Source organism: Megalobrama amblycephala, linkage group LG10 (assembly GCF_018812025.1).
Source record: "Megalobrama amblycephala isolate DHTTF-2021 linkage group LG10, ASM1881202v1, whole genome shotgun sequence".
Lineage (NCBI taxonomy): Eukaryota > Metazoa > Chordata > Actinopteri > Cypriniformes > Xenocyprididae > Megalobrama > Megalobrama amblycephala.
In genome coordinates this window covers 33,356,415-33,369,320 of record NC_063053.1, presented here as the reverse complement: position 1 = coordinate 33,369,320, position 12,906 = coordinate 33,356,415, and the positions used below count along the sequence as shown (strand labels likewise).

At 37.5% G+C, this 12,906-nt stretch overlaps 1 protein-coding gene across 10 annotated transcripts in view; it reads right to left on the bottom strand.

The window, feature by feature from the left end:
* The window catches only part of micu1 (mitochondrial calcium uptake 1), a 110,538-nt gene that overhangs the window by 83,607 nt on the left and 14,025 nt on the right, over nucleotides 1-12,906 (bottom strand). For 6 of the 10 annotated variants that reach the window (XM_048205817.1, XM_048205819.1, XM_048205820.1 and 3 more), the window contains exons 2-3: nucleotides 8,542-8,706; nucleotides 472-661 (exon numbers count right to left, since the gene is read on the bottom strand). In XM_048205817.1, the coding sequence (XP_048061774.1) occupies nucleotides 472-661; nucleotides 8,542-8,705 (354 nt within the window). In that variant the 5' untranslated portion in view covers nucleotide 8,706. The remainder of the gene's footprint in view (nucleotides 1-471; nucleotides 662-8,541; nucleotides 8,707-12,906) is intronic. The other 4 variants (XM_048205818.1, XM_048205821.1, XM_048205823.1 and 1 more) reach the window with 1 other exon arrangement.

Genomic DNA, 12,906 nt, shown 5'->3' with positions numbered 1-12,906 from the left:
AATAACAGCTACTGACACTGGTTGTGAAATTTATTATGTTCACTTAGAACATCAAACTCTGTTAAGAAAAGTCTGTTTTCTATTATGTGCCCCTTTAAAGGAAACAAATCAACTACTGAGAATTCATTTATTTCCCCATTTCTCTCATCCTTTTTATTCTTTCCCTTTAATCAGTAAGTCCCACACCTGCTTATCCCAGATGCTGCTTTAATATCACATTTTCCCCACAGTTAAAGTCAGCTGCAATTCATTAACTCTGCTATTGTCGCTCTGTTCCATTCCCACTGCCGGCATTTCAGATGAAACCCAATTCAGATATATGCAGGTTGACTTTATGACTGGATTTGCATGTTGATTAAATGTGACGGCTCCACGTTTCATCTGCACATGGTGAAGCCAGACGGATCATCAGCTGAATGACTCTGACCTCATCATGATGCGATCGAGATGATGTGCACGTGCGTTGATTACCTTGCGGTCACGGAAGCCGATTCTCTGTTTCTTTTTCTTCCCTTCTGAGCCCGCCTCATCTTCCTCCTCCCCGCTACTCGACTCAAGAGCGCTGTCTGACGCCGCCTCCTCCACCACATCATTCAGAGGCTCCTCCTCCTGCATCTGCTCCTCATGCTTGACTGAAGACCCCGCCTGCGCATATGCTCTGCCAGTCAGGAGAGAGAACGCAGATCAGTCACACTTACGGAGAGACTCAGGAAAAAGTTACAACTTTTAGAATGCAACTAAACATTTCTGAATGGCTAGTGGATGAATTTATGTAGCTGCTGTGGAGCTGATTCAACTCATCGACTAACATGTGCCATCATGTTAATCTTTTGTGCAAAACCCATATGGACGCGCACTATACAGCATATCTGTTTGCCAAACAGAGCCATACACACCATGAAAACATTTATGATTGCTATCAAATGCTGTGAATGGTCTAATATTTTTTCCAAAATATCGCTTGGACAGAAACGCTCCTTTTTTAGCAATTGAGCTTGCCAGGGTCAACTTGCAGGCTATCCAAGCTAACGAGACTCTAAATAGTGTTCTGTGCTCATCTGTGTAGCCAACAACAGAACAGTTAGAATTCTTTGCTATATAATAAAATGACAGTGCTGTGGGTGGAAATGTGCAGATTAAAGGTGCAATATGTAAAGTTTTCTGTCCACTAGAGGCCTATTCAAAACAAAGGCGTAGCTTGATGACGCCAAGTTTGAGCGCGGAATCTTGGGACATGTGGTCTTCACCTCACAGTCGGTGGAAAATAATCGGGATAGGACTCGGACAGAAATCATGTTCATGGATGCGATTATTAATGTTACTGTAGTACGAAGCAGAGCAGGAGCGAGTGTTGTGGGAGCTGAACGAGGCCGCTGGAGCGATTGCGCAACACGCCTCACGAGCAGCGGAACTTTTATTATGACACAGTCGCCAGCGCTGCTTCCGCTTTTCCGGTCATGAGTATGAGGTAACACAGCTCTGTTTATCATATTAGATACATTTGAGTGTGTTGAAAATGATGTTATAGCGCTATATGCTATATAACAATAATTAGTTTTCTGTCTATAAATATATCAAAACAATTGTTCCCTTGTCTATTAAAACATGTAATATATTAAAGTGTCTTTGGTGTTTCCATGGTTTCTACAAAATAAAACCGGAAACCGAGAGTTAACGCAGGTATGATGCCATTGACAGGCGACTCCTCACACGTCCCGGAGCCTTGGTTAAAATTTCTCAAGATTTACAAATAGTTGCAAACATTTGGGATGTTGTAAGTACTCAAGTGAACAAAATATATAACCATGGCTTAGTGGTTTTTGGGTATTTTACTGCAAAATTCGTATATATTGCACCTTTAAGGGGTGGTAGTATTAAAATAAGATCCCCTTCCTACGTCACAAGGGGAGTGAAATATGAGCAGCTCGTTTTTCACATGCTTGCACAGAAAGGCTTACCCAAAAAAAAAAAAAAAAGTTACTGGGTTGTCCTTTTTCATGTTTCCTGCTCTGGGTTGGTAGATGCACAGGGGACCCAATTATAGCACTTAAACATGGAAAAAGTCAGATTTTCATGATATGTCCCCTTTAATTTAATCTAACAAACTGTGCCTTAATCTAAGGCTTAATCCTTAAAGGTGCTCTAAGCGATCCTGGGTGGAGTAACTTCCTGTTGACGTTCGAAGTGTTGTCAAACAAAAAAACAGAGGCTAGATAGACCCTCCCTCCTCCTCTTCCTCCCCCTTCCCTCTGTGCTTCCTGAAACAGTCATGAACGCGCATTTAAAATCATTCTTGTCGGTTATTGGCTGGAGCATGTTTTATTATGTTTCGTGGTCCAGGCTGCACCAGTTTGTTTTTATTGCCGTTTTCGGAGCTTGTGGCGACTACAGAGACCGCGTTTTTTTACAGTGTGTTCAGGGGACAGGCAGCTAGCGGATAGTGAGGAGATGTTCGCTGTATGTGACAAAAAATGTTTTGGCCTAAAAACGCATGACATCGCTTAGATGACCTTTAATCTAGCAAACTGTGCAGTTTTTGTCATGTGTCCTTTCCATTCCTTTTAAGCAATTACAGTTAAAATATCTGGCAGATGATATAAAATAATATTATTGATTATACTGAAGGATGAACCCAAACCATCTAGATAAGCACTTTTGACTTAGGCCAGCTAGCACCAACCCAGAATACCCTAGCACAGCAATGTGCTAAAAACCACTCTAGCAACTGCATAGCAACACCATAACATGGTTTTGAGTTTTGCTTAGGCAAACACCTCTCATATTTTCATCAAAAATTAAAAAATCTAGTTTACTCACCATTACACATGGGAACCAATGTTGTCAAGCTGTCTGTGTGTGTAACTCTAGATGTGCCCCTCATACTAAAAGTCAGTGAAGAGTGACTAGGAGGTCAATATCTTCAGGACACAAAGCAGTAATTGAAAAAAGGCCTGCCGTTGTGTTGATGGGACATGTGTTTGAAGGTGTGTTCAATAATTCAATATAATGTGACACAGGGAAAATGACTGCACAGACTGAGAACTGAAATGCCACCTTGTCCCATAACTCCTTCATTCTATAGATCACGTCCCAGATGCATTTCTCTATTTTGCTGACATATCAGCTCCTCTATTCATACACACACGCTGCACTGGTCTGGCCTTCACCCAGACTGCAGATGAATCTCTGCAGAAACGGGCTCTATATATGGACACTTGCGTTAAAGATGAAACGTGTCATTTTTTCATATTACAACACTTTCTCCTATCCCAATTTAATATAGCTATACATTAGCCATTCATAGGAAGACTTCCCAAAAACTGGTGAATCTCACTAAATAATGAACATTTTACAGTCAGATTTCTGTGGATGTTCCAAATATTAATATTATGGCCTATACTGATAAAGCTATGTTATGGCTGATAACAGATTATTGGCTAATATTAAAATTCTTATACTAAACTGCCGCTCTCTCTCCAATTGTGGTCTTTGATCTTAAAAAATAGCTGATGATAAATAAAGAGCAGTAAATATCTGCTGCTTTCGTTGATGTGAACTGAAGAATTGAAGAATGTATTTATATTCGCTTTGCAGAGACACAAGTGTAAATGGAACAGTTTTAACAAATGAGATGGCTATCCGGTCAGTAAAAACGCATGAACTGACCAGGTGTAAACAGGCCCAATATTTCACGCATTCCTACGCATTTTCAGCCCCAAATCAAAAGAAAAAAAGAAGACTATTTTCTAGAGCATGACTTTTTAGCACATTCAACATCTCCCACCCTAATTACAGTAATGTGAAAAATAGTACATTTAAATTGTGAAGTATTCATACATTATGGTTGTATTTGCTGCACTCTCTTTAGTTCAACCAAAAATTAAATTTCTGTCATTAATTGACCCTTCGCCGGGAGTTTGACTGACAAGCGATCTAACCAATCATAACACCGAATCTACCATTCTGTCCGACAAAGCAGTCAGGAGTTAGATTAACCTCGGTGGACTTGAACTTGAAAAATGGAGTTTATTTACGTCTTTCCATCTTTTAAACAACATTCCTTCTCATGTTCATTCATGTTTATTTGATGCTATAAATTAACTAGTAGGAAGAGATGATCGGTTCACGAGCCGCTTGAGCTGAGGCGCTACAGTGATCTGTCACGACACATTAAAGAGCCACAAAAAGTGTTTTATTGTTCGAATTTCAAAAAAAAAAAAAAAAAAAAAAAAAAAACACAATTTGAAAGCTGGGACATTGTTTAATATCATAGTAACCTGCTCTGTCTTGTCTGTCGACGTGTTGTCAGTGTCCTCTTTACTCCGCAATGTATTTTTCACTGCATGTGGCATAACAGCGCCATGGCTTGCTGGACAAAGCAACAGTAACTAAGGGGGGCGGGTCTTTGCGAAGAGTCAATTACTCACCCTCGTGTCGTTCCAAACCAGTAAGAACTTCGTTCATCTTTGGAACACAAATTAAGATGTTTTTGATGAAATCCGAGAGGTTTCTGATCTCCCTATACACAGCAATGTCATTCCAAATTTCAAGACCCAGAAAGGTAGTAAAGACATTGTTAACCCTCTGGAGTCTGACGCTGATTTGGGGCCTGGAGAAGTTGACATGCCCTGACATTTGTGCTTTTTTCAGTTGTTCATAAACATATTAATGACAAAAGTGTCATTACACTGTATTCAGCACAAACTAGGCTACCATAATATGTGAGGAACATGTATGCACATGTTTGTGTTTTTGAAGGAATAACGTTTATGCGTGGTTATTGAAAAAACAAAAAACTTAAGTCACTGAAATAAGGCCCAAAATATATATTAAATCATATATTGTTATATATTGTTCATATAAAACAATATATTGATTTAGTTTTTGTAAGACACTTTTTGTCAAGAAACACAGTATGCGTGGAGGCGTGAATCTTCATGAATAATGGGTCATTTACACCTGAGAAGACAAAAGAAATCGCATAAAGAACCTCTAATGGTGCTGCATATTAATGAGGCCTTTCAGTCAGGTAGGCTGTGAAAAGAACCTCTGTAATCATGTCTCAGCTCAATTTAAAATAATGGTATTCTATTATATTCTTTAAAATATAATGTATATCTGTGATGCAAAGAGTCTGAATATAGGTTTTTAGTTTAAAAGCATTCACATTTGGAGAAATATTGATGGATTCTCATATGTTTATGTCAATTTTCTATACAGAAGAGTTATATTTATTCTATATTCATTGTTATCACTACGAGTGCTGGTGTTTTCAATTCATACTTGCAGCCGGAGGGCACTCTGTACACCTTTAGTCCACAAATTATTCTAAAGAAGAAGAGGACATTTCAGGAATGGTGTTTTCAATTCATACTTGCAGCCGGAGGGTGCTCTCTGTGCACATTTAGTACACAAATTATTCTAAAGAAGAAGAGGACATATCAGGAACTAACTGCATGTCTTCCAGAGGTCGCTAACATACAGGCTTTTACATCCAGATAAACACTTTTCAAGACAATAAATACACGATTGAGACGATGTATGCCTGTATTGACTCATAATTTGCCTCTGAATAGTGCTGGCTCCGTGGGCGTGGCCGCATTAGCAGATAATGAGCTGAATCACGGATTTCTGACATGTGTCTCTTTTCATACAGATTACATAAACACAGAATTTTTGTTTTCGATATGACTTACATGATTTAAAAGCTGACATTTCAACGTGTCTTTAGACCTAAGTCTATTTTTTTTGTGATTAGTATTCACTAAGTTATAGTTAATTTTCTGAGAACTATCAGATTAAACTTTGTTCAGAGGGAGAGGACAGATCATACATCATTTTAGTTTTCTTTATTTTGCAAAAACCACAACATTTTGTTTTTACTCTGAGTGTATACAAATAAAAGAAGATATTCTATAGTTTCAATTGATATATTACTTATGTCTCTATGACAAAAAATGACAGAGTATTTTAAGTTTTGCTGCAATGTGAAAAAAAACCCCTGAAAACACGCCGGCATGTTTTCAGACCTCAGGGAGTTAAAATAGTCCATGTATTGTAGAAATTGGTGAATAAAAGTTGTTATTTTTGTTTTGCGCACAAAAAGTATTCTAGTCGCTTTATAACATTAAGGTTGAACCAATGAAGTCACATGGACTATTTTAACGATGTCTTTACAATCTTTCTGGGACTTGAAATTTGGAATGACATTGCTGTGTATATGGAGATCAGAAACCTCTCAAACTTCATCAAAAATATCTTAATTTGTGTTCCAAAGATGAATGAAGGTCTTACAGGATTTGGGTGAGTGTGAATAATTAATGACATGAGGGTGAGTAATTAATGATTTCACAATAAATTTCATTTTTGGGTGAACTAACTCTTTAATTCATGCTGATTTTCATTTGCGTGTCTAAAACTGGAGTGGAACGCAGCCCAGGTTCACGGTTATAGGAGTATACTCTGAAAGGCTGAAAGGAGTGGAACACTGTAAATGAAGAATACCCCAGGCTTTACACATTACAATGCTGTATTTGACTTGTAACACACCATATCAGTAGGGATGCACTAATATTAAAATTTTGGCCGATACGATAATTCTTTACATTTGAAAGCCGATAATCGATATACTGGCCAATAAATCAAAATCTAATTCTAAATTTTTATATTCGTTTTTGAAAGCCTGATTACAAAAACAAAAGTCTCATTGTTAAAAGCCATGTCCCAAGCACTTCACCATAAATCAAACATATACAGTACTGTAGCCTAGTTTGAACTAGTATACATTTTAAAGGTGCCCTAGAACTTTTTTTTTACAAGATGTAATATAAGTCTAAGGTGTCCCCTGAATGTGTCTGTGAAGTTTCAGCTCAAAATACCCCATAGATTTTTTTTAAATTCATTTTTTTAACTGCCTATTTTGGGGCATAATTATAAATGAGCCGATTCAGGGTGTGTGGCCCTTTAATTCTCGTGCTCCACGCCCCAAGAGCTTGCGCTTGCCTTAAACAACATAAAAAAAGTTCACACAGCTAATATAACCCTCAAAATGGATCTTTACAAAGTGTTTGTCATGCAGCATGTCTAATCGCGTAAGTACAGTGTTTATTTTGATGTTTACATTGATTCTGAATGAGTTTGAGGCTATGCTCCATGGCTAACGGCTAATGCTACACTGTTGGATAGATTTATAAAGAATGAAGTTGTGTTTATGCATTATACAGACTGCAAGTGTTTAAAAATGAAAATAGCGACGGCTCTCTTGTCTCTGTGAATACGGTAATAAACGATGGTAACTTTAACCACATTTAACAGTACATTAGCAACATGCTAACGAAACATTTAAAAAGACAATTTACAAATATCACTAAAAATATCATGTAATCATGGATCATGTCAGTTATTATTGCTCCATCTGCCATTTTTTGCTATTGTCTTTGCTTGCTTACCTAGTCTGATGATTCAGCTCTGCACATGCAGACGTTACTGGCTACCCGTGTCTATTGCCTTTCATAATGTTGGGAACATGGGCTGGCATATGCAAATATTGGGGGCGTACACCCCGACTGTTACGTAACAGTCAGTGTTATGTTGAGATTCGCTTGTTTTTCGGAGATCTTTTAAACAAATGAGATTTATATAAGAAAAATTTATTTTACACTCCTATAGCAAACTTTATAAAAAATAAAAAAAATCTATTGCCTTACAAATAAATAAAACAATGCCTAAATAATGCAAACGGACATTGGAAAACATTACTTACATATAAAGAATCTAAAATGCATGTGCCATGGAGAAATAATAGAAAAGCCTCCACGGACAATAATGAAATGATTTTATTAAAACAATATTGTTGATAAAAATATTATGAGAAAAATAAAAGTGCTAGTTATTAATAAAATTGCATCAATGTTTTTGAAAAAGAAACATCTTAAATTAATATTACTGTTTCAAATTTCTGAATAAGCGCCGGTACACACCCTATATGAGATTAATCAGATAATTATACAACAAACATAATATTACAACTATTATTTGCACAAAATGACATGAATGCACAAGTGAACTTAAACTAAGTTAGGTGCTAGTCAGTGCCTAATTAGATTTAGGCTGTTACTAACTATTAAAATCTAGTGGGTTTGGTGTCTCGTGTTTCAAATCCAATGACAGCTGGTGGTAGCGACGATTCTCTCTGACCAATCAGTGATCTGCAGTGTTTACACATCACATTTAGTGTCAGTACAGCTCGCTTGGAACCTCAACCGAGGTGGTATTATTTAAGTGAGCCGTACCGTTCCATACCGAGCCCTCCATTCAGTGCAAAAGCGCCAAAAAGTGAGCCGTATCGAGCCATACCAAAATGTACCATGCAGTGGAAAAGAGCCATTATATCTTGTAAAAAGGGGCATTTAACTGTATCTTTAGCTGTATTTTCCTTTTTGAAGTGATAATCCATTATTTATGGGCTTTATATATCGGCCAAATTTTCTTGTATCCCAACATTACAGTATGTGTGAGATGGGTGTCCACAGTGGTCCATACCTTGTCCACAATAGTCCAGCGCTGGCTGAGATGCCCGTCACACCTGCCAGGGCGGCCAACATCAGTCTACGCCGCTGATGGGAACGGAAGGCACCAGTATGATGCCTTCTTGACAACTGCACCATCCCGACGGTGGCAGCCGTCAGTGCCCGCAAGCGGTACATACTGCAAGAAGATGGAAAGAGACAGTGATTACTATGCAAATAATACTTTTAATTCAGAATGAGAATTACATCCATATGCAAATATCTCTTAGAGTGACACAAATGACACCATTTCAAATATTTAAGCAGGGCAGTGAACTAGCATTATAAACTATCAAATGAAATGAAATTAATTCAAAGTCGAACAGGCCGATACCGCCTCTCTTTCATCAGGAGATTTGGGCCGATTTCAAATGGTATGATATAATGTGACTCTGTCTGAAATTAAAACTGTAAATGGGGGTTCTGGATCTTTCCAGAACACTGCATGGATTAGCCTGAATCCCTGCACTAGCACATCACCCACAACCCTGAGCCTGCACTCCCAAAAAACTAATTATCCAGCAGTGCAGGAACAAGCCACATTTTTAACAATAGACTTAAGAAAGCCATGAAATAAAATGGGGATTTAGTGGGTTTTAGTCCATGTCTTTTATTTTTGAGGTCATCTTTAAGCTAGAACACTCCTAAAAGTTTACAAAATAAACTTTTCGGAGATGTAAGTATTTAAAATGTACAGTTTTTGTCGTCTGGGCAAATGGTGCAAAAATATTTATGACTTATCTTGTTTGCAGAGGCGTATGCAAATAGTTGTCCAATCAAATGTTCTCTGGAATGCAAATGTCCTGATAGCACCTGCCACAAACTAGCAAGTAGCAAATCACGGTTCATGGCTGTGACATAAACTGCTTTTTTTTTCTTTTTTTTTTCATTCAGAAGAAAGATGGACCATATTGAGAAACTGATTTATAATTGAGTTAAGTTAGTTGAGTAAATTTGGGAAACATTTACATAACATTACAACACTTTTTAGAAGAAGAAAAAAACTAAGCATGAAGGTCCACCCCTAAACTTCACCCTCGGTTTAAGCAGAAAACTTGTACGAAAACATATGAATGAGATTGTATACATTCATACAAATTTTCTACCAATTCACCAAAATGTAAAGTAGTTATGAATGGCTATGAGAGTGTGTTGAAAAATTTAAGTGAATGAAAAAAGCATCCACATCACACTTATTGTACTTAAAGGGTTAGTTCACCCAAAAATGAAAATTATGTCATTAATGACTCACCCTCATGTCGTTCCAAACCCGTAAGACCTCCGTTCATCTTCGGAACACAGTTTAAGATATTTTAGATTTAGTCCGAGAGCTTTCTGTCCCTCCACTGAAAGTGTATGTACGGTAGACTGTCCATGTCCAGAAAGGTAATAAAAACATCATCAAAGTAGTCCATGTGACATCAGTGGGTTAGTTAGAAGTTTTTGAAGCATCTAAAATACATTTTGGTCCAAAAATAACAAAAACTACAACTTTATTCAGCATTGTCTTCTCTTCCGGGTCTGTTGTCAATCCGCGTTCACGACTCGTGCTTGTGACAGCGGTTGCTGCTGTGTAGGAGCTTCTTCCATCGCTCTTAGTTCTTCGTCTGTGTATTCGAGTTCAAATAAATATGGCTGAGCACAAAAAATGCAAGTCTTCCTCTGTGTCGAAATCCTTAGACATGTTTGCGAAGGTTGTTTTGTTAACAGCGTGTCTCCCTCAGACTGTAAACGAAGCTCGGGCGCACCAGATAACACGTCAGCAGCATCTTACGTCAGCAGCGTCACTGCGGAGTCGTGAACGCAGATTGACAACAGACCCGGAAGAGAAGACAATGCTGAATAAAGTCTATTATGGAATCTATTATATCTATTATAAAGTCTATTATATCTATTATATGCTGAATAAAGTCTAATAAAGTCTATTCATGGACTACTTTGATGATGTTTTTATTACCTTTCTGGACATGGACAGTGCACCGTACCTACACTTTCAATGGAAGGACAGAAAGCTCTCGAACTAAATCTAAAATATCTTAAACTGTGTTCCGAAGATGAACGGAGGTCTTACGGGTTTGGAACGACATGAGGGTGAGTCATTAATGACATAATTTTCATTTTTGGGTGAACTAACCCTTTAAGTATTTGGAAGTAAAAAAGTAGGGGTGTGACAAGATCTCATGATATTAAAACGTGGCGATATTTCTTGTCAAGGAGAAAAGCTGTCTCTGCGAAAAAACCTTGCTGTTTGTTTGGGTTTCCAACAACATGCATTTGGGGGAAAGCATATAAACTCTGACATTATGTGTCATTGTGAAGTGTTGCACTATTATCTTTTACATGCATGGACACGCATGTCTCAGCAACTCAGTTAACAAACTATCTCTCCATATGCTGTCAGTTTAGGTTGCTTATAACATTCATCTGGGAATGCAATGTGTGGCAGATTTATAACATGAATCATTTATAAACCTACGCCAACACAGGTGAATTTTTAAAGATGAGAATTGTTGTTCTTTGCCGTTTCAAAATAAAAGTTCTGCAAAATGAATAAATGTAAAAGTTTAAACCCTCACTCTGAGTTTGCATGTTTTGATGTCCACATGTTCTTGTTCAATAAATTACAGTGGGTGTAGCATTTCTATCATAAAGTGGCCAAATATTAAAGATTAAGTGGACATTTTAATAAAATGTCATTTGGATGGGAGTTTCAGTCAGAATATTTGTCAGGTAGTTGTGCGTTTAAACAGTACTCTTAAAGACAAATCTTCCTGGAACTACCAGGGCTAACTGAACTTTGTTTTCTAAATGGATCTTCCTCATGCCGGAGGGATAACTGTAAAAATATATATATTTGTCAGGTAGCTGTGCATTTAAACAGTACCCTTACAGACAAATCTTCCTGGACTAACCCTTTTCAGATCTCCATCCAGGGTTAACTCTGTTCAACTTTGTTGCTCATCAAAGCGGATCTAACCGGATCTATCCATCAGAGCGATCTAAACGGATCTTCCTCGCACGGAGGGAAACTGTTTTTTTTTTTTTTTTTTTTTAAATATATATATATATGTGTGTGTGTCAGGACAAAACTCAATTACAAGATTTACAGTACTGTTTTTAAACCCTTTATCTTAACTGTTAATAACACTTAAAGGGTTAGTTCACCCAAAAATGAAATTTCTGTCATTAATTACTCACCTTCATGTCTTTCCAAACCCACAAGACCTTCGTTCATCTTCGAAACACAAGATATTTTTGATGAAATCTGAGAGATCTCCAACATTCAAGGTCCAAAGAAATAAAGACATAGTATATTTTACTACAGAGGTTCAAGCTTAATATTATGAAGCAACGATAATATTTTTGTGCGCAAAAACAAAACACAGTGAACGCAGTGCAGAGCTTTCATGTTCTACGTCAGAACGCCGACTCATTATCGGCCGGCTAATGTGTCAGCATCACACGGAGATGCCGTAGTGCTAACGTGAATAGTGTCAGTCAATACTGAGCCGGCGTTCTGACATAAACACGGAAGTGCTGAACTACGTTCACTGTGTTAACTGCGTAGGAGAAAATTTTTGAATAGAGTTATTTTTGTTTCGTTTTTGCACACAAGTATTCTCGTCGCTTCATAAAATTAAGGTTGAACCACTGTAGTCACGTTGACTCTCTTAATGTTTTTACTACTTGAATGTGGTGATTTTGTTGCTTTCTATGGGAGATAAAAAACCTCTCGGATTTCATCAAAAATATCTTAATTTTCGTTTCGAAGATAAATGAAGGTCTTATGGGTTTGGAACAACATGAGGGTGAGTAATTAATGACAGAAACTTCATTTTTGGGTGAACTAACCCTTTAAGTACGGTAACAAAAGTACAACCAATTACTTAAGTAATTTACACCCCTGTTAACATTGTTATATCAGAGTTTTTAAACAGGGGATATGCATTTATTTAAACAGACACAGGAGGAACAGTAGGGAGCTTCTCTACATCTGACCAGACAATTTTCAGCATTTATCAAATCACATCACAGCACCTACTGTAACCATTAGCTTAATATGGTATGATGCTATTTAGGCTAGTGATGGTCTTATGAATCTAATGTTATTCAAGCTCTTCTGGAAGCTCTTCAGAGAGTTGTGTATGCAATACTAGGCCAAACAATATGAGGACACCATTAGTTCTTGTGTGTCAAACCTACAATGTGTCTAAAGGCACCGCATTTGATTCAAGGGCTACAGAACGGTTTATATTTTGGTATTTTCGCCACACAACGCTACTAAATAGCATCAGAAAACTCGGAGAACAGCATACAAGATGTATGGATCATTTAGGAT